This window comes from Pan paniscus, chromosome 13 (assembly GCF_029289425.2).
Source record: "Pan paniscus chromosome 13, NHGRI_mPanPan1-v2.0_pri, whole genome shotgun sequence".
Classification (NCBI taxonomy): Eukaryota; Metazoa; Chordata; class Mammalia; order Primates; family Hominidae; genus Pan; species Pan paniscus.
The window spans coordinates 109,194,294-109,219,619 of record NC_073262.2 but is presented as its reverse complement, the minus strand read 5'-3'; the positions used below and the strand labels follow the sequence as shown (position 1 = coordinate 109,219,619).

The 25,326-nt window shown below is 36.9% G+C and overlaps 1 protein-coding gene across 3 annotated transcripts in view; it reads right to left on the bottom strand.

The window, feature by feature from the left end:
* Positions 1–25,326, bottom strand: part of ADAM23 (ADAM metallopeptidase domain 23) — a 177,371-nt gene that overhangs the window by 9,936 nt on the left and 142,109 nt on the right. Inside the window, exons 19-25 of one of the 3 annotated variants that reach the window (XM_034954940.3) lie at positions 23,812–23,862; positions 23,034–23,097; positions 21,674–21,779; positions 18,456–18,575; positions 16,299–16,467; positions 15,047–15,158; positions 5,346–5,436 (exon numbers count right to left, since the gene is read on the bottom strand). In XM_034954940.3, the coding sequence (XP_034810831.1) occupies positions 5,346–5,436; positions 15,047–15,158; positions 16,299–16,467; positions 18,456–18,575; positions 21,674–21,779; positions 23,034–23,097; positions 23,812–23,862 (713 nt within the window). Of the gene's footprint in view, positions 1–1,216; positions 1,308–5,345; positions 5,437–15,046; positions 15,159–16,298; positions 16,468–18,455; positions 18,576–21,673; positions 21,780–23,033; positions 23,098–23,811; positions 23,863–25,326 lie in introns of all 3 variants that reach the window. The other 2 variants (XM_034954939.3, XM_034954941.3) reach the window with 2 other exon arrangements.

Sequence of the window (25,326 nt, the reverse complement as noted above, 5' to 3'; positions counted from 1 at the left end):
ATAATACTATTTCAAGTTAAAGGCACTCAAAAACTGTAGACTTACTCAATAAATCTTAATATGATAACAAATTAGCAGAAAATGTTGAATGTATTTAAATCATCTTTGGTTTCTTTAATCAGCTTCTAAAAATAACACTTTAACTGGCTGAAACATATTGAATTCAAAATCCCAAATATAAAACATATAAAGTTTATAATTAAGGCAATTATTCAGATAGTTCAGGGCAAAAGCTTCCTCTTTTGAGTAACCAGATGCAGGCAAAGTGGGTTTTGAATTTGGGTAATGGTCTTATTTCCCACTTAAATTTGTTTCTGTGAATCTGGCTGAAACTTCATTTATCACAGGAGGCACAGGAGGGCTTACCTACAAATCATAATCATCAACCCACTATAGCATGAAAAGGTATAAAAAGCAATTATCCAATGATTCTGGAGTGTAGAAATATCCAGCCTGGATAAATCAGGTTTAAAAATTTTGATCACAATTGAAGTTTATTTGTGAATACCCAGTGTGTCTATTTAAACAATCTTAGTTCAGTAAGCAGTGTGCAATCCAAACTAAAAGGTCACTATGAAAACACACCAGGCCTACCTGTCAGGTCAATATTTAGTCCTTGATTAGAAAATACTAAGTGTCACAAAGCCACATTTTTCAAATTCTGATTTAAAACCAATTCAGTTGGTTGAGGATTATACAAATACTTTTAAAATCTGTTTTCATTAAACTATAAAGCTTTTCAAATCACAAAGCTACATATACTATGTTACATATGAAAAATAAAAGTAATGATTGCATAATTACTTAGGTTGTGAAAATTTCAAAATATCAGTGGACTACAAACAAGTTTTAAACAGATACAAGCAATTTACATCCACTTATTTCCAACTACATGGTTTCCTCGATTTCCTGTGTAGAAATGAATGTATCTCAGAGTGCCTGCTCTTACAAGCTGGACTGTCTTCTACCAAAGAACTTTGTTGTTCTCCTTAAAAATCAGTGTATATGAATTCCTTCTACATTTCCACTTGCCTGAAAATGACAGTTGAGGGTCCGTGTTTCTTCATTTCTAACCCATTTCTGAATAAAAAGACTTATTTTTTGCAGTTTGACTGACAGAACCTAAGCTCTTGTAGCAGGAACTCAAAACTTGGTTATGTAAGCAGAAAAGAGAAGTGCCAGAGCCACTGAGAAGAAGACATGCGGCGTTGCTTACTTAAATCCCCAGCCTGTGCCCCCAAGGACAATAGCTGCTACCAGGATGGCACCAGCGATGGAGCCTATTATGAGATTGGTGGCACTAGGACCTGTGACAAAGGATCATGGGAAGAGTCATATGAACCAACCACTTTCGTTACCACAAGGGAAAGGCAGTTAAGCAGTTTCAGGAAGTAAATATCCTGTGTAAAAGACGGCTAAACATTTAAATTGCCTTTATTTACTTAGCTTAATTGCATTTTAGATGCTACGGTGAGCGTTGCTTGGATTTATATGCCTTTAAATCTAAAGTTTCTGCACCATTGACAATTAAGTTCCATTAAATTCACCTTTCACAGAATTTGAAGCAAATAGGCCCCACTTGTTGTCTTTACACATCCTTCTTCTCTTCCCCTCTCCCAGTATCATGTATCAAATAAGTAAAAGCACAGAGAGAACACCATCGCATTCAGACAAGCTCCATCTGACTCACAAATGGGGGCATGGAGGAAAGGAAACACATTCTGCTACAATGCCCTTCCAAAAAGCACCTAAAAGTGGTCTGAATGCTAACTTTTTAATTCCCCACTTGGAAACAGTTAAAATTTAGCAGTCAGAAGGAAGTCAATACAGATCTGACTTTTGAAGCCTTGCTCTCAAAGATACACTTCTTCACTATCCTTACAGTGGTAAAGACCAAAATGGGGTTCCAAAGGCAAGATATAAGGAAGCATAAATCTCATTTGCGTAATTTTGGGGAAATGGTAAAAAGATTCCTTAGATTCAACTGAGAATAGCTTTAAAGTTCCCATTGTTACTAACAGAACTTTCAGGCTTAGAGATATAAAAAAGCAGAGAGCCAAAGGACAGTAAGAAAGAAAAGACAAGGTGGCATTTCTATCAATTGCTAAGGATAAGAGCTAATCCATATCCTAGTTAACTCCTGTCCACTCGCTCACTCCTCTCCTTAAGCTTAGCATTTTAAAATCTAAGCAACGTTAAACCTAGTATAATAATTACTTTACATATCCCATCCTTCAGGATGCTAACATGCAGGTACAGTGTCCCCTAACAACAAAATACTTTCAGTCCTATCTATCCCTGCTCCAGGAATCACAAAGCCAATGTTGCTAGTTTCCCTAAAATCCTTGAGTTTTGTGTAAACATTCATTTCTGTGTAAAAAATTCTCTTTTCTGCTCACATCAGTGCCCTCAACTGTGTACATAAATGGATGCCACTTTTGGCAGCACACAAATTGCATGCATAATGTGTTTTTATTCGGAGACCATCCAGGGCTTGGTGGGCAGGTAGAGGACAGCTGCAATACAGTCTCGGGGTGCAGGTCTCTTTAGGCTCCTGGGCTTGTGACATGCTCTTAAGACTAACCACTGACCGTCTAGAGAACGAATCTCAGTTGCCTTTAGAGATACACCAATAATAATAATAATAATAATAATAATAATGAGAGCCATAAAAATAGTTTAAACAGCTACCGTATTGTGCACTTACTATGTGCTGGACACAGTACTGAACACTTGACATATAGTATCTCTTTTGATCTTTACAAAAATCGTATGAGGTGGGAACTATGACTATCCTTGTTTAATGGATGAGGAAACAGGCTTCTAGAAGTTTGTGAGTGATAGAGGCAAGATGTGAACACAGATTTGTCTGACCCTAAAACATATCCTATAAGTCAAGGGTCAGGAAACTGGAGCCCACAGACCAAATCTAGCCCCACTGTCTGCTTTTGCAAAAAAGTTTTATCGGAACACAGCCACGCACATTCATTTACATATTGTTTATGGCTGCTTTCATGCTAAGACAGCATTGTTGAGAAGTTGTTACAGACAACCCTGTAGGCTGAAAGCTAAAACTATTTACCATCTGGCCTTTTACAGAAGTTTGCTAACTTCTGTTTTAGAGAAACTTTATTCTACTTACATGTATTTCCTCCCCACAATTCAACAGAGAATCAAATTTCAAAACAAATATTAAAAAAATATATAACCATGTACATACTCTATGCTTTGGATATGATTTGCACTTCGTCCGCTTCAGAAAACATAGGCTAGGATTAGAATCAACACATAATTCATGAAAAATGATTCCTGACTTATAAACTAAGGAGTAGAAATTAAAAAAAAACTGCCCATGGAATTCTTAGTGACTGAATGAACATTACTCTATCAATTAAACTAAGAAATGTTGAGACAATCTATATTGTACTACATTATTTTTTTAAAAACTATATTTCTTGAGCAATTATGCTAAAACTTGGAATTTGATGGGGAAAAAAATCAGTAAGCTAAGAGAAAACTAGTGCTCATAAACCAGGAATAATAACAAATCTATCTTTAGAAAAAATATACATACACTTACACAGACTTACCTGTCACAATTAGAAATAGTCACAAACGAACAAAACTGGAAATGATTGATGAAAACAAATGCTGATAACAAGGACTATGTTTTACAAGAAAGGCCTCTTTGATTTTACCTATCTCTAAGACTTCAAGGAAGGATTATTAAAATTCATCCTTTCAATTAGTACATTTAAGGACACCAAAGTTACAGCCAATGTATAATGTTAAAAAATGCATTTGGGATGATTTTCAGAAAACTGCCATTTGTCAAGGAGGAATTTCACATAAATGCATGCATGGAGCTGGCCCCGAAAAAGGAATGTTTCTTCTGTATATAATCCAGTCAACAGATCCAAGGGGAAATTTTACAGGACAAAGTTTTTGTCTCTAAATATTTTTATCCCTGTTATGGTCTTTGTTTTCTAATACACAAGGAGAAACAAAATCTCTTTTCTAGTATTTCTAGCTTCCCCTGTGCTAACCAGCTTCACAGTCCATAGAGATGAGATGTGAGTTGGAAGATCTAAGTCTGGTCAAAGTCCTTGAATCCAGGAGAAAGAAGGCTCATGTCATCTTCAACACAAGGTGTGAACTATGAACCTGCTTCCCTCTTAATGCTATTTTGGTCCCCGGGTCTCCCAATTCCAGTGTGTAAGAGGAGCACCCATTTGTTCTAACCAATGGGACTATAGAAAAACATATCTGATATTCACAATAAGCCCATGATTTGGGATGGGTGAGTCAAAGATATCTAGTGATTCCTGAAGATACTAGTAATTCATTCCTGGGCCACTTTGAAGTGTTACCACCACCACAGTAGACAGAAAAGACTGTGTAAAGGGTTATGTCTGCCATTCTTAAATATTCTTTTTCTAATTAGAGAGAGAAGAAAAAAAATCATGATAATATTTTAATCTACAGATTAGCAATCTCAGGAAGCAATGTGCCCTGGAGAACTGACAGCTATTCTGAGGATGTGGATCAAGTACAGAGCACCCTAAATCAAAGCATCAGGAGAACTGTATTTCTGTGACAGCTTAATGGGCAAGTGGCACACAATATATTTATTTACACCCTGGCTACTTTTAAGACGAATCCACCAGGTGATTTGCAGCTGTTCACTTACGGTTATACAGGTTTGGATTAAATATTTTTTCATTCTTAATGCTCCTTGCTTCCAAATATTTATGTAGACTTCAATTTTGAATTATTAACCTATTTTATAGGAAAAATAGGAAGGCAGTATGCTAAATATCTTCTTTTTAAAAAATTAAGCTGCAGCCTCCTATATCATTCTAAATAAATGAAGAAAACATTAGTAGCTATCATTTTTATTACCTTTAAAAGGTCCTATAACTGTTGATAATTGCTAGTTATATATGTAAATTTATTTGACTGGCACAGATTAACTTTATTACAAGAATCCTAAGAAAACACACATATAAAAGCATTTTTGCCAATAAATGGTTTTAAAAAAAGTCTGTATTTTAAAATTACTTCTACAAAGTGGAGGAGCAATGGAAGTGTTGGGACTATTGCCTTAATTATGAAGATATCAGAAGCACACCCAGTGTTATGTTATGCCCCACATTGTTCCAGACAGGAGAAGGTTCTACATGACACAAGAAAACCACAGGACACAAGCAACATCCAAATCACACCACAAGGTGCACTACCACAGGAAACACGGTCAACAGGACGAGACATGGAGTCAGGTACAGGCATCGCCTCACACATCAGGCACCACACAGAAACACTCTGAAACTGGCAAGGATGCTTACTCTATTCCCCACCCTGTGCCTCCAAAAATCACCCCCAGGGCCAGAATGGTGCCGGCCACGGCCCCTATTAGCCTGCTTGTGGCCATATTCACTGTGTGGAGGGAAAATGGAGATTTTTTAACAAAGGAAATTACATACTAATTTCACTAAAATACAAAATAATCTATTCAGGACATGCTTTCAAAGTTGGCTAAATATTGAATTTTTTTGCTGTAAGATTTGAAATTAAGATCTACATACACATTGAAGATATTTGAGGATAACTGTGAATTTACCTTCAAATTCTGCACACCCTACTTTTAAAAAACATAATTATCTTAAACATACTTATAAATACATAAATAATTCAATTTGTTATAGTTCCTACCAGATGTGAGGTAAAATTAAAAAGTAATTTAAATTGCATAACAGCAAATCTGTATTTTAATTACAAAAGTAATGAACCATTAGTAATTGTTTATAAAATTCTCAAACTGTAAAATATGCCTAAGAAGCTACATCTTTTCAAAATTCAGAATATATCATTCAGTTTTGCGAAGATCCTTAGAAATTCAAGACAGAATAACTTTAAAAGTAAATACATGTTTACCTGGGAAGTTATTGAAAAGCGTATTTCAGATAAGTCTGCAATATTTGGATTTCTGTCATAGTATTTAGACATTTTGTTTTTTGTTTATTAATAGTCTCAAGTGGATAAACTTATAGAAAGTTAGGGTCTCTGGGAAACCGTATTAATTGCTTCAGACCACCAAGTGGTAGATGACTATCAGAGTGAGAATCTGAATAACTTTATGTCACTGCTTCTGTGTACAGCTTTCCAATCCTGGAAAATGGGGCTGGAATGAGTGGAGGTCCCCAAGGTTCCCTCTACAAAGGCAAAATGAAGTTTGGTGTTAAAGTAGGAAGACACATTGTTTGCAGTTGTGTGTCTGTGCCTGCGTGCACACAAGTGTGTGGACATACATACACTTTATTTCATATTTCTATAGGAATCAAAAGGACTGGCTTCAAATTACCTTTCCCATGAAAACAGAGATTAGCTTCAACAAGGCTGCCCTTCACATGTATTGTGTGCTCTGAGACAGTGAAACGAAACAAAGATCCACGACTCAAAGCCACCATTTTTTAAGGCTTACAATTGGGCTCACTGACATTTTTAGCTAAATATTTTCCCAGAGGAAGAGAAAGAATCTTGGATTTCTAACCCTGTTAATTAACTGTATACTGCTTTATCTTATCACAAGATAATAATGTGAGGGAGAAATTCTAGTTTTATCATTGACTAAGCACAACCTGGTTTCTTAAAAAACAAACAAACAAAAAGATGGGGACACAACAGAGAACAGAAAAGTCCCCCGAGAGTGTTGAAGGCTAAGGGAAGAAGACCAACACAGAAGGTGGCAGCAATGTTTCCCCACTATGACAATACATTAGAACTCAAAACCACCTGAACTACTCCGATTTTCAAGTTATGGAGGCAAACACTGGGACTGAAAGGTATTCAAAATATGAAGCCTCATTTTTAAAAAGACCTTAGAAAACCCTTGCTTTCAGAATACTAAATTAACTGATATACATTATTTGATAACTTTTTTTTCTTTTTTCTTTTTTTTGAGATGGAGTCTCGCTCTGTCGCCCAGGCTGGAGTGCAGTGGCATGATCTCAGCTCACTGCAACCTCTGCCTCCCGGGTTCAAGCAATTCTTCTGCCTCAGCCTCCCAAGTAGCTGGGACTACAGGTGCGCACCACCACGCCCGGCTAATTTTTGTATTTTTAGTTAGAGACAGGGTTTCACCATATTGGCCAGGCTGGTCTCGAACTCCTGACCTCGTGGTCTGCCTGCCTCGGCCTCCCAAAGTGCTGGGATTACAGGCATGAGGCCGCCGTGCCTGGTCATAACTTTTTTTTTTTTTTTGGCTTAAGTTTCAGGCATTGGTTCTCAGAGCTGCAATACATGACAGTCCTATGACTTCTGCAATTTTTATATAAGCCACCTATGCTAAATAATAGAAAAAACCCTCTCCCATAAATTGTGATACTAAACGAGTGTTAATTTTTTAGAAATTAACAATTTCTAAAAGACAATTAAATTGTCTTTGCTATGGATGTAATTTCTCACTGCAGAAACAAGACAAAATCATGTAGGTTTTAGAAATGCAACCAGAGGACGAGACATTTCTACAGAGGCTTCAAGTGGGTATTCAAGATGAATAGATACATTCTGTAATCTCCAATGAGAAAGAATAATTTCCTCCACATTATTAGCTGGTAAGTACTCTTAACGCTAAAGCAAGTTAAAAGCGGGAAAAAAAGCTTTTTCAAAAGCATCCCTACCCTCCCTGTTCTCTCTCCCTCCCATTACTTTGAGTGACACAGTATCCTGCAAATACATGTAAAGTGCCATTTGATTCTTTGTCATTGTACTGAACATGGTTGTCTCTTAAAGATGTGAAGATTTTCTTTTTGTCGATTCTGCTTTGCTTTTGTTCTCTTCCTTTAGAGAGTGCTGAACTTTGTTTTGGCAAGTAGGAACTTGTGCATCACCTTGACATTAATTAACTGAGTAGCTCACGGGTGGGTGGATTTTTATAGGGGACATATTTGAAAACAAAGGTTGCAGCTGCTTTTCATAGCTACAAAGAATTTATCATCTCATTGAAAAAAATTCTACTTCTACACTAATTTATCTATTCTGTAATTTATTCATTAATTCATTCATTACCTACTAAATACCTTTTTTTTTGTTCAAGGAACTACGCTGGACACACGATGATATATCTTATTTTCCTTCTCATCCTACCAAACCTGGAGATGGAACTCTTAAAGCTTCTAGCTGACAACACAATCCTTTTATTAGGAACTTAACTTTGCTCCCTAACTCTTTGATACACTTACTTTTCAGTATAATGTGTTTGTGGAATCTGTTTATTACCTAGCAGAATGTTTTCATTTTTGTTTACTTGCTTATTTCCATTACTTGTTGGTTTATTATTATTTTCAGTCTTGGTCCCTGCTATCTAGGTTTACTTGTGCTAAAAGACAGAATTTTTGGTAAGTATAAAATATCAAAAACTATAAATTTTCTCCTTTTCTTAAGATTTTCTATTTTATATGTAGAATTCCTTTATAGACATGTCATGCTTCAGACATTTTGAAAATGTGCTGTTTTGAAATTGAGTGGGTTTTTTTCCTTATTTTTAGAGAGTTTCCCAAATAAGAAGATGCATTATTTCCCCCAAGTGATTCCAAAGGGGGTTAAAATCCTGTATCTTTTGATACTTCACAGGCAGGAGGCATCAAAGTCATCATTTGTATTCCATGGACCAAAGTGCTTTCTTCAGGGATTTATTATTCCACTACAATTCAAGACAAGAAAAGTAAATACTAAATAAACTCTTTATATACTAGTGTATAATATTGGTATGTAGCTCCATATTTCAATACATTATACATACAATCAGATCTCCTGTTTTCCATAAAAGAAAAAAACAAGTTCATTTTTAGATACATGGACAAATGTCTAAAAGGATGCAAAATAAATGATTTCATGTAAGAATATATTTCAGTTTATGCTGTCAATGAAAATAGGGTTTTCTGAACTGAAACAAAATAAATTCACAGTTATTAAAAAATTTTTAAACTTGATATATCCTTGGGTTATTGATAAGGCCATTGTTATTTGAGAAAAATATCCAGGTAGCACATAATTATACATGAGCATAATCATATATGATAAGGATAACTTCTCATATCTAATCATCTAAACTATAAAATCAAAGATTTGTGCACTGACGAAGACAGTCACCAAAAGGATATATTGCAAAAGGTAAATGTAAACACTAAATACTCCTCAAGGTTAATACCTCAGAAAATAAGACTTCAAAACTATTATTTTAAAAATACTAAATGATAATAATATAATACTTCCTTTCTTATCTAATTCCATAAAAAGCACCATTGACAATAATGGATCAGCTAATAAGCTTGATTACTACCTGGTTATTGTTTCGCTTTCCATTTACTATTGTGCTATGAGAACTAGCAGAATAACTTAATATTCAGCTTTTTTTTTAAATTTTTTTTTTGAGAAGGGTCTTACTCTCTTGCTCAGGCTGGAGTGCAGTGGTGTGATCTTGGCTCACTGCAACCTCTGCCTCATGGGATTAGGTGATCCTCCCACTTCAGCCTCCCAAGTAGCTGGGACTATGGGCACATGCCACCACAACTGGCTAATTTTTTTATTTTTTTATATAGACGGGGTTTTTCCATGTTGCTCAGGCTGGTCTGGAACTCCTGGGCTCAGGCAATTTGCCCACCTCAGCTTCCTAAAGTGTTGGGATCACAGGAGTGAGCCACTGTGCCTAGCCTCACTATTCGACTTCAAAACAGGAGTATGGAATAACAGAAAAAAGCATTTGGCTCAAGATAAGGTGATTATGTTATATTATTGGCTCTGCCTCTCACTCTTTGTTAACCCTGAAAACTAACTTAGTTTCTTCATTTGTAAAACAAGGGGTCTAGACTGAATTCTTTCTAAGGCCCTTTTCATTTCTGATTTGATGAGTGTGGTTGTGATGAAAAGGTCTGACCAAAGCTTCCCAGGAATATCTGCCCATACATATCACTGAAAACATTACCTATGTCCCAGTTTCTCTTCCTTCTTACAATGGTGATGTAAACTATCAAATGAGAAAAGTTCCACTGTATTCTATAGTAAGCACCTTGAGAATGTGTCTATATACAGACAATAATTGGGGTGCTTGATGTGGGTCTCCCTGTAACAGGAGAGAATTCTAGGTCTTTTAAACAGAGTTAAAATACATTCTGTCCTTGTAGAACAAAGCAAAATAATTTTCTATAATGATTTCAGTGGAAACAAGTTGAGAAAAGGACTAGGCTTAAAAAATATAAAAAATTAAAAATAAACTTAAGAAAGGGTTTTTGCATGTGAAATGAACAATGTAGAAAAAATAAATAATGTGACAAAAATCTTTTTTAAAAAATCCTTGCTCACATGGTTTGTGCTTTGAGATCTTATTTCTTGTCTTTCAATAGTTTGGTTTGAGAAGTTGGCGTGAATAATCTAGCATGCCTTAAATTATGGGTCCATAGTGGACAACTGTAGTAAGTACAGGGTGACTACAGTGGCAATGCTTTCAGGTATGCTTTCAGTCCTCACACAGGAGAGGTTGAATTTCCTATTCTTCCAGGAACTTATAGTTAAAATAAAAGAAATACACAAAATACATCAGTTCATTTCTGACATTCTCAAATCAGTGAAGACGGAGTCATAGAATTCGCCTTCATTTTTACTAATTTGGTCTTAATCCAAAGGGCAGTTGGGTACAATTTATCTTTTATGCCCATGTTCATGATTTTTAAGAAGGCCATATTTTCATTATGTTTCTTGAATTTTTTTCTCTATATAATGGAAGCACATTGAAATTAAATAAAACTAAGTATTTTTAATACTCTTACTGCACCTATACAGAAAACCTTCATCTATGCATATGATTGGCCACTGTGGGTGGTGCCCATTATAAATGGCAAGCATTTGGGGAGGGCCCAAACACTGCTCAATCAGGCAGGTGCCAACCAAACCAGTTGGATCGTGAGAAAAATGATACAACATGCAGTTTTTGGTTTTTTTTCCTGAGACAGTGTCTCACTCTGTTGCCCAGGTTGGAGTGCAGTGTCGCGATCTCAGCTCACTGCAAGCTCTGCCTCCCGGGTTCACGCCATTCTCCTGCCTCAGCCTCCCGAGTAGCTGGGACTACAGGTGCCTGCCACCACGCCCAACTAATTTTTTTGTATTTTTAGTAGAGACGAGGCTTCACTGTGTTAGCCAGGATGGTCTCGATCTCCTGACCTTGTGATCCGCCCACCTTGGCCTCCCAAAGTGCTGGGATTACAGGCGTGAGCCACCGTGCCCGGCCACAACATGCATTTTTTTGAGAAAAATCTTAGTGTCTCACACACTGCTGAGCCTACAGTCAGCAAAACACTGATTGTTTTAATAACTTGAGTCCATTACCTATTACTCTTCGGCAAGGCAACAAAACAAATGAATATGGATAAACTGAAAAGTGGCACTAGCATGCACCATCTCATTTCCTTTGCATATTTCAAAAGAGAAGAGTGTAATATTTATGGAGTGTCTGTGTGCCAAGCATACGCTATCTTTTAAATAGTAGACAGTCAATAAATATTTGCTAACTGAATAAAAAGAAAAGCACATAATTTCTCACTTGGAATCTTCTTTTAACCAGACAATCAAAAACAAAATAATAAAATCTACAACAAAGTTTTAAAATTTTTTAGTTTCTGTTTTACCAGTATATTAATAGATTTTTTAAATAGAGGTTAAAAAGATATAGATAGCTATTACAGATAAAAGCTATTATTTACTTGTACTAAAATTGCTTGAATTTTCTGGAAATGTAAATATTTATAAAAATAACTAGGTCATTTATTTCATTTAATGACATTTTCAATTTAATCAAAATTATTAGAGATTCATAAGGTTTTTAATAATTTTAGAACCAATAGATAACTTTGCAATGACTCCACTGTCTTCATTAAAAATGAAAAAAGAAAAATGCAACAGGAAAGAAGCATACCAGAATGCTTATCTCTTTTTTTTTTTTTTTTTTTTTTTGAGATGGAATCTCGCTCTGTTACCCAGGCTGGAATACAATGGCACGATCTCGGCTCACTGTAACCTCCACCTCCCGGGTTCAAGCGATTCTCCTACCTCAGCCTCCCCAGCATCTGGTACTACAGGCACGCACCACCATGCCCGGCTAATTTTTGTATTTTTAGTAGAGATGGGGTTTCACCATGTTGGCCAGGCTGGTCTGAAACTCCTGACCCCAGGTGATCCGCCTGCCTGGGCCTCCCAAAGTGCTGGGATAACAGGTGTAAGCCACCGTGCCTGGCCTCTTTTTTGGGGGATGAGTAGGGGGCTCAGTGTCTCACTCTATCACCCAGGCTAGAGTACAGTGGCACGATCTTGGCTCACTGCAACCTCTGTCTCCTGGGTTCAAGCAATTCTCGTGCCTCAGCCTCCCAAGTAGCTGGGATTATAGGCATGTGCCATCGTGTCTGGTTAATTTTTGTATTTTTAGTAGAGATGGGGTTTCACTATGTTGGCCAGGCTGGTCTCGAACTCCTGACCTCAGATGATCTACCTGCCCTAGGCCTCCCAAAGTCTTGGGATTACAGGCGCGAACCACTGAGCCAGGCCCAATAAGGCTTATCTTGAGCACCTCTGAGTTTTAATATTTTCCGTATTTTCAAATTTTTCTACAATAAGTATGTATTACTTGAAGGATCAAAAAAGTTATTTTTTTTTAAAGGTAGTGTGGGATACTACCACATTAAATGGAGAGAGTAAAGCAAAACAAAACAAAAGGCAGCTGTGAGTACTCTTTCTCTAGAATGTGACTTTCTTTACTTAATGCCTCCAAAGATTTTTAGGCATGGGTGGGTGAAGGAACAGGGAATAGATATTATAGAACCAGACAATTAATAACCCCCTACTCTACTTAAAGAAAAAAAGGCAGAGTCTAAGTAAATTTAGCTCTGCTCATCCGTTGAGGCATCTTTATACATCACTTGAGGAAATAGCATCTAGATCTTAAAAAAAAAAAATCACAGACACACTGTGGAGAGAAAATTTGGAAAGAATGAACCTTGGCTTCTCTTGTTAGAGCTTAAATCTTCTCTAAATCTAACTTCAGAAGGTGGATCCAAGAATTTTTTGTTCTAGTTTTAAAGTAACAAAAGACTAAGTGTAAAAGTGGAATACGTTCCCTTTTAGAAACAGAAGAAGAACAGGAATAGACTGTGAGGGTGTGATTATGATTCTTACAGAATTTTAATATCATGGGCATATTAAGCAAATGCATAAAATGTGTTTTAACACACCCACTATTACTGAACAATTCACATGCGCCTGAATCAGCCTAAATCTCTTCAGGAATTGAGGACTACAGAGCTTCATCTGCATCTGAAATCATCTTTTCCCATATAAACTATACTGAAGTTCAGAGAGTTTCAATAAACTTTCATCCAAAACTAAGCTGATCTAAACGGTACTAATCCTATATGCATTTTCCTACCTGTCAGAGAAAAGCACGGCAGTTACAAAAAAACTGTTAGCAGTACCATGATAAAGAAGCTGATGTACAATGTCATCCCTGTATATAAAAACTGGTTCTAGTATTTCCTTGGTTTCTTAGGTACAATGTAACAGATGCTGTAGTAGGCCTGTTTGTGACTGATGGGTTTTCTAGATCTTTGAAAATTGTATGAGGGGTTGAGAATTGGGAGAATAATGAAAAATGATTACCATACTCCTGATAACACAGACTACATTATAAGATGATGTAAGAGGCCGGGCGCGGTAGCTCACACCTGTAATCCCAGCCAAGGTGGGTGGATTATGAGGTCATGAGTTCAAGACCAGCCTGGCCAAGATGGTGAAACCCCATCTCCACTAAAAATACAAAAATTAGCCAGGCGCAGTGGCAGGTGCCTGTAATCCCAGCTACTCAGGAGGCTGAGGCAGGAGAATCTCTTGAACCCAGGCAGCAGAGGTTACGATGAGCCAAGATCACACCGCTGCACTCCAGCCTGGTCGACAGAGTCAGACTGTGTCTCAAAAAAAAAAAAAAAAAAAAAAAAGATGATGTAAGAGGGGCGGGCGCAGTGGTTCACACCTATAATCCCAGAACTTTGAGAGGCCAAGGCGGGAGGATCACTTGAGGCCAGGAGTTCAAGACCAGCCTGGACAACATAGCGACATCTTGTCTCTACAAAAAATAAAAAATTAGCCAGGCATGGTGGCAGGATTCTTGGGCCTTGCAGTTTGAGGCTTCAGTGAGCCATGATTGTGCCACTACACTCTTACCTGGGTGACAGAGCAAGATCCTGTCTCAAAAAAAAAAAAAAAAAAAAAAAGATGATATAATGGATGGGAAGAGAACAAGAGTCTGAGATCAGGCACTTAGGACTTAGGTCCTGATCCCGGCCTTGTCTCTCACTACCTGGGTGACTACAGTAAGTGACCTGACCTCAGGGTCTGGGCCTTCTCATCTGCGAAAATAGAGAGTGGTCCTAGGTGGCCCCCGAGTCTCTTTCTAATCCCAAAATTCTAATTTCTCTCCTCTTAATGACTGATTAAAACAAAGGTCCAGATCTCTCACATTTTCTTTGAAGAATGAAAGTTCTATGAAGAATTCCAACTCCTTCCTAGTCAAAAGAATGTTCAAAAAGAGCTTGTAAGGTGACAACTTCCTTCTGGAGAGATTCCAACATTGAAAAGTAACCAGAGCCTCATGTCAGCCAAAAAGATTTGATCTATTAGAAAAATGGCATAGCTTAGACAAACTGCAAAATAATTTGTGACTACAGAAAGAGAATAAGGTTTAAAGAGAAAAAGAATACTGTATTAAAGAAAATGTGTATATTTACTTCTTCCCAATCTCAGTTCTAGACTAAGAAGTAATTCAAACACATTTTAAAAATATGATATATCAGAATCCTTAATTTGGCAGTAACATAAATTATATACTTTAAAGGCAAAAACAGATATTCTTATGTGTCTCCTCTTAAGTCAATCAGAATGTTATACTGGTGCATTGGAACAGTGTCAACCAATTCAGTATTCCATGAATTGAAACCAAAATCACACAAACCCTTGGGTCCTTCATCCTTGGGGGGGTGAAGGTTCCTAACTGGATCCCGGATACTGCAATCTGTCCCTGCCCAGGTGAAATCACAAATGCAGGTGGCTTCATTACTACACACCTGTGAAGAAAAAGGAACAGATATGGCATTTTCACTGTATTTTGTAGAATAATAGTGATAAATGTAAAAGAGACACGGGGGCAGGGAGGAAGCTTTAAAAGCTATTTGGAATTTCTTTTTCAAGTTTCCCATGGTCTTGATCACTAGACACAAGGTAATAATGCATAGATCAAACTGTGTAACATTTTTTCCCATTAATTAAAGAAAAAGAGTAAAAGGAAGAAATTCTTCAATTATTTATCTTATTATTTATTATTATTCTTAAATTGAATTATTCATGTTATTCTTAAACTGAATCATGATATTACTTAAGTATACAAATGTCTGATAAGATACTTTTTTCTACTTTGTTCAGAAGTAGCTTTTTCTAGGAACACACTTTAAAAACATATACACTTACTTCAATAAATTAATAGACAGTGGGCTCAAAAGCACTGCTGGAGATAAAAGGCCAGGAGACATAAATCACCAGTGCCTTGTATGACCTCACCATTACCACGTCCAACACCAAACTCACTTGGTGGCACTTTCCCTGCCCAACAAGGATTCCCCCCCACCACACCCCCACACCCCTAGTCCTTGGTAACCCTCTTTTCTCAGTCAGCCAAGCTGAGGACCCCAGAGTGATCTCTGTCTCCTCCCTGTTTCTCCAGGGACCCACCAGCATGCTGGAATGGAACTGTAATCTAGAGGAAATAAATAACAATGAGCAAACTAGAGACAGGAGTGTTTAAACCCTTATCTCCCTGAGAAATACAGTCAGAGATGATAAAATCAAACAAGGAAGCTTTTTAATCTGAAATATTCTAATACCATGATTATGATTAACAAGGCTGAATTTGGCCTTTTTTGTTGTTGTTGTTGTTGAGATGGAGTCTCGCTCTGTCGCCAGGCTGGAGTGCAGTGGCTCGATCTCGGCTCACTGCAACCTCTGCCTCCTGGGTTCAAGCGATTCTTCTGCCAAAGCCTCCTGAGTAGCTGGGACTACAGGTGCCCACCACCACGCCCAGCTATTTTTTGCATTTTTAGTAGAGATGGTGTTTCACCATGTTGGCTAGGAGAATGGCTGAAATTAAAGTCCAGTCACTGTGACCATGCCAGACCATGAAGGTTCCAGCTGTCACATTGATACCTACTTACCCCATGGCCCGAACAGACTTTACCCTTGGAATCGAGTGGACAGCTGCTCATATTTAGGGCTTGAATTTGTAGGCACTTCCGATCTAAACACATCATAGACGGGCCACATGGCGTTCCATCTTCTACATAGCCCACATCCGTATCATCATCTAAAACTACATGAGCACCACTAAAACAAGAAAGATATCCATATAACTATTTGCACCACACTTAGAACATCAACATGAATGAGGCTTGCTCTTCACAAAACCGATGAGGCTGTCAGTGGATGTGGATTTCTCCTAGCATTTTCTTACTCCTCTTCTTCTTCCCCTTTCCCTACCTTTCCTTAATAAAAGAGCATGAAAAAGAAACACTCTTCATTATCATTATTACAGTACACATCAACAAGAAAAATGTCATTTGCACAAAGTATATTCTAAATCTTCACGTGTTTTCAAGACCCAACATTAAGACTAAAGGAGAGAAGTATCTATATGAGAACAAAAGAAGCAAATATATCATTAGCTCTCCAAGGCTTTCAGATGTAGCATGGTAGAAAAAAGCAGATGATGAACAAAAACAGCAAATGAAAAATATTTTGAAAAGTATTATTCTTACTTCAGAAGATCTGATTATCCATAATTGAAAAACATAAACAAATCAGTTATTTTCTATTGATATTTACAGACATGCCTAGCTTAATGATGGGGATAACATTCTAAGAATTGTGTCATTAGTCAATTTTGTCTTTGTGCAAATGTCATAGAATGAGCTTACACAAACTTGGATGGTATAGCCTACTATACACCTACACTGCTAGATGGTCTAGTCTATTGCTCCTGGGCTACACTTCTGTATAGCATATTACTGTACTGCATACTGTGGGCAATTATAACACAATGGTAAGTACTTGCCTATCTAAACGTATCTAAACATAGAAAAGGGGCAGTATGACTTTTCTATGTTTAGATACGTTTAGATAGGCAAGTACTTACCATTGTGTAAAAAATTTCAGTCAATGACAGACCACATATATGACAGTGGTTTCATAAGATTATTTCATGTGTTTTAGTGCTTACTTCTAAAATTTCAAAGTTAGGTATAATTTGAATTTGAATGATAATGCTATAGTCACTAATAGAATATCTTGCTGAATATTTAGCAAATATGCTAGTTTAGTATATACAACAATATAATTTAACAAGGCTATTTTATCTAAAGGCATGAAAACACACATTCAAATAAAGCTTGTATACGTCAAAGTAACTAGCTTTAGAGACTACAAATTTATTCCAGGAGGGATCTTACTAAGACCCTGTTAGAATTGTCTTCAGAGCCATTTAAAAGCAAGAAAAAAAAAGTAACCATTTGACCAAGACAGCATTAGCCAATTTAGTACCCAATGAATTTACTAAAATTACTTTTGGATAATCCCAAATCTTATATTACCTCACTTAAGGTGAAGATATGGTACTCTAAGGATACTAAAAGTTTGCAGACGCTGAAGGCAATTCTGCAGGGGGAAGGCCAAAAGTGTTTTGAGCAACAACAATACCATTGAGTAAGAGAACAGTATCTTCGAATTATAACTACTTTGAAGGGAACAATACCTATTTGGAATATAATATGACTCCCCGGCTAAACAAAAATAAGCCTCATATCTACATGCCTTGTACTCACAGACAACTGGATATCAAATGTTTGCTTATAGGTATACATACTATTTTAATAAATATTTTCTATATGTGATTAGGTACTTGTTAAGCCATCTTCCAAACCAGACATACACTTCATAAACTATAGCTTAAATTGTTTTTCTTTTCAGTCACAAAATAAATACACAAACAGTGTTCAAAATAGTGGCATACTCTAATGCTTAAAACTTTAATAATGGGTTAGAATGAACACCATAATTCTACTCTTAAAATTATGATGACAAAGAAGGCCATATTACTACTAACTAGTATAATTTTGAGCAAATGTAAGCTGCAAGTCAATATACAACTTTGTTTCTTTTTAAGTGACTGTCAATATGAAAGGTGATAATAAAATCTAAATTAACTTTCCTCTTGTAAAAACTAGAAAAATCTTTGATTTCTGATTTTTTTGAAATTTCATTTTGTGAAATTTGTAATTCTCATGGCTTATTAGGTCTTCTAATATTTAATATGTTACCTGCAGTCAATCACCCGGCCTTGATGGTAGAAGGAAGTTGGAATGATCTCACCCTGAAGTTGACCAATACGTGGAGCTCGAGTAAGATTGGTACAGAGTAAGAATCCACAGAACACATCACTGAACATGTGTAAAGAAAACAAACAGACCAGACAGGAGGAATCAAGCTCAAAAAATCAAAACGATTCGGTCCACATTGATTCAAATTTTTAAAATATTATCTTTCTTTCTAAACAAAAACATTTGATCATATATCATTGGTAGGTGATAACCTCCTCCTTCTTTGCTAAGAGGATCAGTTTTGTTTGGAACAGCAAAGTGCCCAGCCCTGAAAGGTGGATCATGACTGCTGTCTCATCTATTCTTGGTACTCCCATTCTCGACGCCCACTTTCCTATCCATTCCCCCTTCTCGTCTTCCTAGAGTTAAAAGTGGCCCCTGGGTTGTGAAGATGTGAGGAGAAGCTGGCTAGGGAGTGGCTGGGAGGATTTTGTTTTCTGGATAAAAGGTTAGAGACTGACAGGGAGAAGACCTTTTGCTCCTATCCCTACTTCCTACCTTTGAATGTGTAGCTTTTGTATCCACTTTACAATCATGAGTTCACAAAGCATAAGGACAAAAAGTCAACATGCTAAGGGTTACAGGATGGAGGGGCAGAAATTATCTGGGTCTTTGGTGACCTTGTTAAATTCATGCACCATGAGGACCTCTACCTCCAGTCTATCTGTTAAATAAACAATGACTCCCAAAAAATGGGCAAAGAATTGAAGTGGCACATCACAAAAAAAGGAAATCCATGTCCAACAAATGTACAAAAATGTGCTAAATTCCACTTGTAATCTGGGGAAATGCAAATTAAAACCATGCTAATATAGCAGGTCACACCCACCAGAACAGATAAAAGCAAAAAGTCTGATAATACCAAGTGTTGGTGAAATATGGTACAATAAAATTCTTATATACATAATACTGATGGTAGAATTTACTAGTTCAGCCATTTTAGAAAACAGTCTGACATTATTTGGTAACAATGATAAGATCCCCTATGACTTAGCAAATTTTCTACTTATGTACAGGCCTTACAGAAAGAGGTACAAATGTGCACTAGGTTACATATACAAGAATATTCATAGCAGCATGGTTCCTAACAGCCAAAAAATGAAAACAATCTAAATGTTCATCAACACAGAATGGAGAACTAAAGTATAGTATATTAATTCATTTGTGCATTTATAAAAGTGAAACAAATAAATAATAAAAATGAACAACAGACAGCTATACACACCACAGAAAACTCTTAAAATGCTGGACTTGAGAAGCAAAATACAAAATAATACATGAAGCATTAGGGATGAAAACAGGCAGTAAAACTCTAAAGAAAAGCAAGAAAGTGACTGCCACAAAAGTCAGGATGAAGGTATCTGCACTATTTCTGGGATGCTGCAATGTTTTATTTCTTGACCCATGTAGGAGTGACATGGGAGTTCACTTCATAATTATTTGGTAAAATGTATATTTACTTGTTATTTATTTTTATGTTTATACATTTCACAATTAAAAAAAAAATAGAGATGAGGACTCACTATGTTGTCCAGACTGGTCTTGAACTCCTGGACTCAAGCGATCCACTCGCCTCAGCCTCCCTAAGTGCTGGGATTACAGGCATAAGCCATCGTGTCTGGTCATATATTTCATGATTTTTTCAAGTTTCAAACACATTAATTTCCCTTAACTTATTGGGGATTGGGTATTCTATTACCAGATACTCAAAAGCTATCCTTTACAATAATCTAATCCAATGCCTCTCAAACTTTTTGAGGTCATGAGACACAGAGAGATAATCAGATTCTCTAGGACATGGAGTGAATGAATAAAGCTAGTCAAATTCAAGATGTCCAATCCCATGGATTTTGACTACTTCAGGCTCCCCTTGCTCCTATCCCCTGACACCTCAAGGACTGAGGATCAACACCTTGGAACATCTGTGCTTCACTTATGAGACATCAGATAAGAAGCTCTGTTCTCTATTATTTTGGTTTAATTTTTTAAAAATTATAGTCAAAGATTTGTTGCCTACTGTGGCCTCATCCATCATCAAAGACTAAATGGAAATGCAAAGTTTTGTAAAATATAGCAGAGATCATTAACTGAGAATAAAGCTTCCCTTAAATTCTTGCTCTGCTTCAAAATTAGGAGAATTTTCATTGCTTTAGAAGGAAAAGGAAAGAGGTTTGGGCTATTCCTTAATGATTCCATTGTTCCACAGTAATTCAATTAACCTTAATAACCTAATTAATGAGAATTCTAACTTTCCTCAACTAATCAAATAAATATCAGGCTGGATGTGGTGACTCACGCCCATAATCCCAGCACATTGAGAGGCTGAGGAGGGCGGATCACTTGAGGCCAGGAGTTCAAGACCAGCCTGGCCAACATGGTGAAACCCTATCTCTACTAAAAATACAAAAAGTAGCCGGGCATGGTGGCAGATGCCTGTAATCCCAGCTACTCAGGAGGTTGAGGCACGAGAATCATTTGAACCCAGGAGGTGGAGGTCGCAGTGAGCTGAGATCATGCCACTGTACTCCAGCCTGGGTGATAAAGCGAGACTCAGTCTCGAAAAAAAAAAGAAAGGGAGAAAGAAATATCAATGTGCTCTGAAAGCATCTCATTTCCTGAGTAAAGATGGCTTTAATATGTACTAACTAGATGCTTTTTGGAAGGGAAAAAAAATCTCTGGTGTAGATATTAGATATCTGATTAAATCAAATGTTACTACACTTGTGAAATGATAAAAAACAGTAAGATTTCACATTGGTCGCAAAAATATATACGGTCTATATAGTTTGCATTTAAACTACATGTATACTACTACACTCATAGGCCATATATTCTAGTAAAAGTAGAAAATTAAAAGCTAGTATTAATTTGTAATGCTCTGGCAAAGTATCTCGTCAGAACAAAAATGAAGTAAAATGTGGCACCTGAGAAATTTTCTGAATTTTGTGGAAATGGCATGAATCTGTAGCATAGTAACAGTTTAATCTACAGCCATTTGCCTCTAGATATAATAATACCTATTGAAAATAAATACTTTAAATTTTGGAATGGTGAACACTTAGAAAAAAAATCATTAGCATTTATTTTGTGCTCATTTTGCACTTGCATAAGAAGGGCTTCCAAGTCCAGTGATTATGCCCTTAGAGCTGACCACTCACTGTTTGCTGCACTGAATCCACCGGTCTCCATCCTTCCCGCAGTTTCCCTTCTCAGTGCCTTCTGTATTCAGCTTTTCATAGCAGAACTTGTCAGACCCTGCAGCCTCTTTTGGAGATAGGCAAGAGAAGAAAATTAATTTTCATTTTCTTTGTTATCCATAACCAGTAGTGTGCCAGTAAGTGTTTCACACCCGATTCTCCAGAACAAGGAAAAAGAACATCCTGATTTGTAGCATTTGCAAGTTTCCATGGTATAAATTCTCCATGGCTGATTTCACACTCAATGTGATATCCATGGGCTTGCAAAATTCCTGAAAATTTAACAATTGGCTCTTGCAAGCTAATACAAAAAAGCTCCAAAACAACACTGTTTTTAGCCTGAGAAACAAATTTCTCTCCAATCCTTGTTGGTGAGTTTGAGGATGGAAGGTGCGAATGATTATCAGCAGGAATTGGTGAAGTGACTGACACACAGGAAACTAACATTCTTAATCTTGTTTTATATCAATATTAGGAGATAATTATAAAGTCGTAGCCTATTGAGATTGTATGTTGGCACCTGAGTTTTGATAATTAAACCTTTCAAAATACAAATATGTCTATTATCTTTTCTCTGTCAAAACTAAAGCACTGAATGTAAATCAGTCAAATAAACGATATTTGCCAAACTCTAAAATCACTCATGCCAGAGCCCTGTTCTCATTCTGTGTGCTTTCTTTTCCTTTGGGGTGAACCCAGCCTTGGCTAGAAAGGCAGACGCATTTCTCATTCTTCCCCCCGTCTGGCCCTCATGAACTGATATTATTGGAGAGGCACTGTAAATGTCAGGAAGAGGATATGCACATGAACTTTTACGGAATGTACTAAGAATCACAGCCATGTACCTATCTGCATCTCAGGAAGTACATGCATCTCTTCACTTTGAAGTAAGACAGTAAATGACAAAACTTAAAAAATAAGTCTGGTATTTTCCTGCGGTAAAAACCAGAAAGCTAACTTGTGTGTGTGTTAATGGAAAAAAAGGGGGTCAAATGTTAAAACCAAGGTACAAAATAAATCACACAAGTGGCTGGATAATCACACTGTACTCAACCCAATCTTTGCAAATGAATGCAACACCCCTTCTCTGAGAGCCACAGCCACTAAATGGCACTGCTCAGTTCTGACAAGTACCCAACTTAAGCAGTTGTTTTCTATAGTTTTTGTGACTAAGATTCACAGTTCTCTTTATTCTCATCCTTTCTAGATTTTTTTAAAACATCACTCCAAGCTGTGCATCTCTCTCAGCAAGACTGGCAGAGAAGAACACTATTAAGAGAAAATGGTATGTGTAACCGCCAAGCAAGGAGATGCGACCTACTTGTTCCCCAGATGTACTGACACTGGTTGTCTCTGGTCTTGCACTCGCCATTGTAGCAGCGGCCCTGGGGACAGGAGCACACATGTGAGGCACACAGAGTCAGTTTGTCTTCCCCAACGTTTTTACTACAATGTCTCCTTCTGGTTCACTTGGATAAAGTTTTTTCATTTCATACCCTAATATTTTTATAGTGACCAGTAAGGATCACAAACATCTCAAGAATAACAGTTAAAAATTTAAAACTCTAAACAGAACTCATTGTACAGCTCTCTAAATGTAAACTAAACATCTACAATTTGAAATTTTACAGCAAACAAAAATTGGTACATTTCTGTGAGAGACACCAAAATGATTTTTAGCTTCTTTTGTGTATGGATGGTTAGGAAACATCAAATCTGCATTTGACATCATGATACTCACCTGTAGGTTATAATATGGCTTCAGGGGAAAAAAAACTCATGACAGATTGTCATATTTTCTTTCACACACCAGGCAGGCTGAAATTACTGAAAGATGGTCACAACTCAATAAATGAGACTCCCAGTTCTTCAGCCATTACATTCTTTTTTTTTTTCTCTTAATCTGGACAATTTGTCACCAGAGGTAAATATATTTAATATTTGGCATAACATGAAGCAACTCTAAATTAGAATCCCACTATAATAATTTACTTGAGTAAAATTCCCTTCAAAGTTATATTAATATTTATCAAAAAAGGAAAAAAAACTTTCCAATGAATCCTTTTTAAATTACACTTAAAATTTATAGCCCAGCATACCTGATTTTGATTGCATGCATATCCGTCTTGCTTATGAAGATTTGGTGGGCACTGCAAAATATTATCTTTTTAGTTAATATTCAGCATGCTAGGTACCTTCAGATAATGTACATACTATATATAATGCAAGCATGGTGGATATATGTAACTAGAAACATTGAGAAAAACACATGCAACTCCTTAAATATGTTATTAATTCAAATTATTTATCCTATTATTGGTAAAATAAGTAAGTAAGGGCCACACAGTGCATGCATTTTATGTTTCCTCTGTTTATGGTGAGATGGACCAGAATAACAAGTCACATTCACTTGCCTACAGAGTTAAAAGTAGAAGAGATTAAAATGGACAATGAAGGAAATGAATCAGCTTGGTACACAGAACGGACACATTCAAGAAACTAATTTACAAGAAGTTGCTCAGCTCTCTGAAAATGTCAAATCTGCATTTGACATCATGACATTTTACCTATAGGCTACTTTAGTGAAACAGAAGAAATACTCTGCCTTTCAACACAAAGTAAGTGCTATATCTCCATTATATTAATAGTTCTGACCTCTTCAAACTGCAGACATGTTACTAGAACAGTCTGTGATGTGATGGTTATTTCTTTTTATAGGTCTATTTATCAAATCATTTTTTAAAGAAATACTTCATTTCCCCCCAAAGTTACTCTCTGTACATTTTATTGACTACATTTAAGAGAATGGAAAAAGATCAAGTCAAAGGCCCTGCTACAGAGTTTAAAACAAATACAAAAAGAAAAAAATATGCAGGCATGGCAAATAAATAAGAAACAGCAGCGTGCACTGAGGTCCTCCCTCAGTCTTCACCTTCTCAGTAAATGATGTTCCATCCTTCCAATTGTTCAAGCCAAAGGCCATAGTCATCTTCTATTCCCCTCCTCTCTCACTCTTCCTCCATCTAGTCTGTCCATAAATCCTGCTAGTTCTATCTTCAAAATATAATTCCAATCTGACCCCTTTTCTCCACCTCCACTGCTCACACCCTGTCCAAGCCACCACCACCTCTCACCTGGATTACTGTAATAGCCTCCCACCTGAGTCCCTTGCTTCTATCCTAGTCACCTTAGAGTTTACCTTGCTATCAGAGTGATCTCTTTAAAAAGGTAAATACCAAATCACATCGATCTTCTGTTTCCCAGCTTACTCAATGACCTTCCAAGCTCAACATGATCTGCTCCTATACTTTCTCACCCCGTCATCTCTGTGACATCATTTTCTGTTCACCCATGGCTGATGTGACTCCACGTGGACACGCCAGTCATGCTGCCACCCACAGCCTTTGCCTTTGCTTTCCCGTTGTCGCTCCGGATTTCTGCATGGCTCATTCCCTCACCTTTGTTAGAGCTTTGCTCAAATATCATCATCCCAAAGAGGTCTTTATAGAACCTATGCTCTTCAAAGCTGCAGCCCCTCCAATGCTGGCACTCTCTGGGGCTGTGCCAATTTAGGATAAGGGCTTTAAGGGCTTTTTATTTATTTATTTATTTTT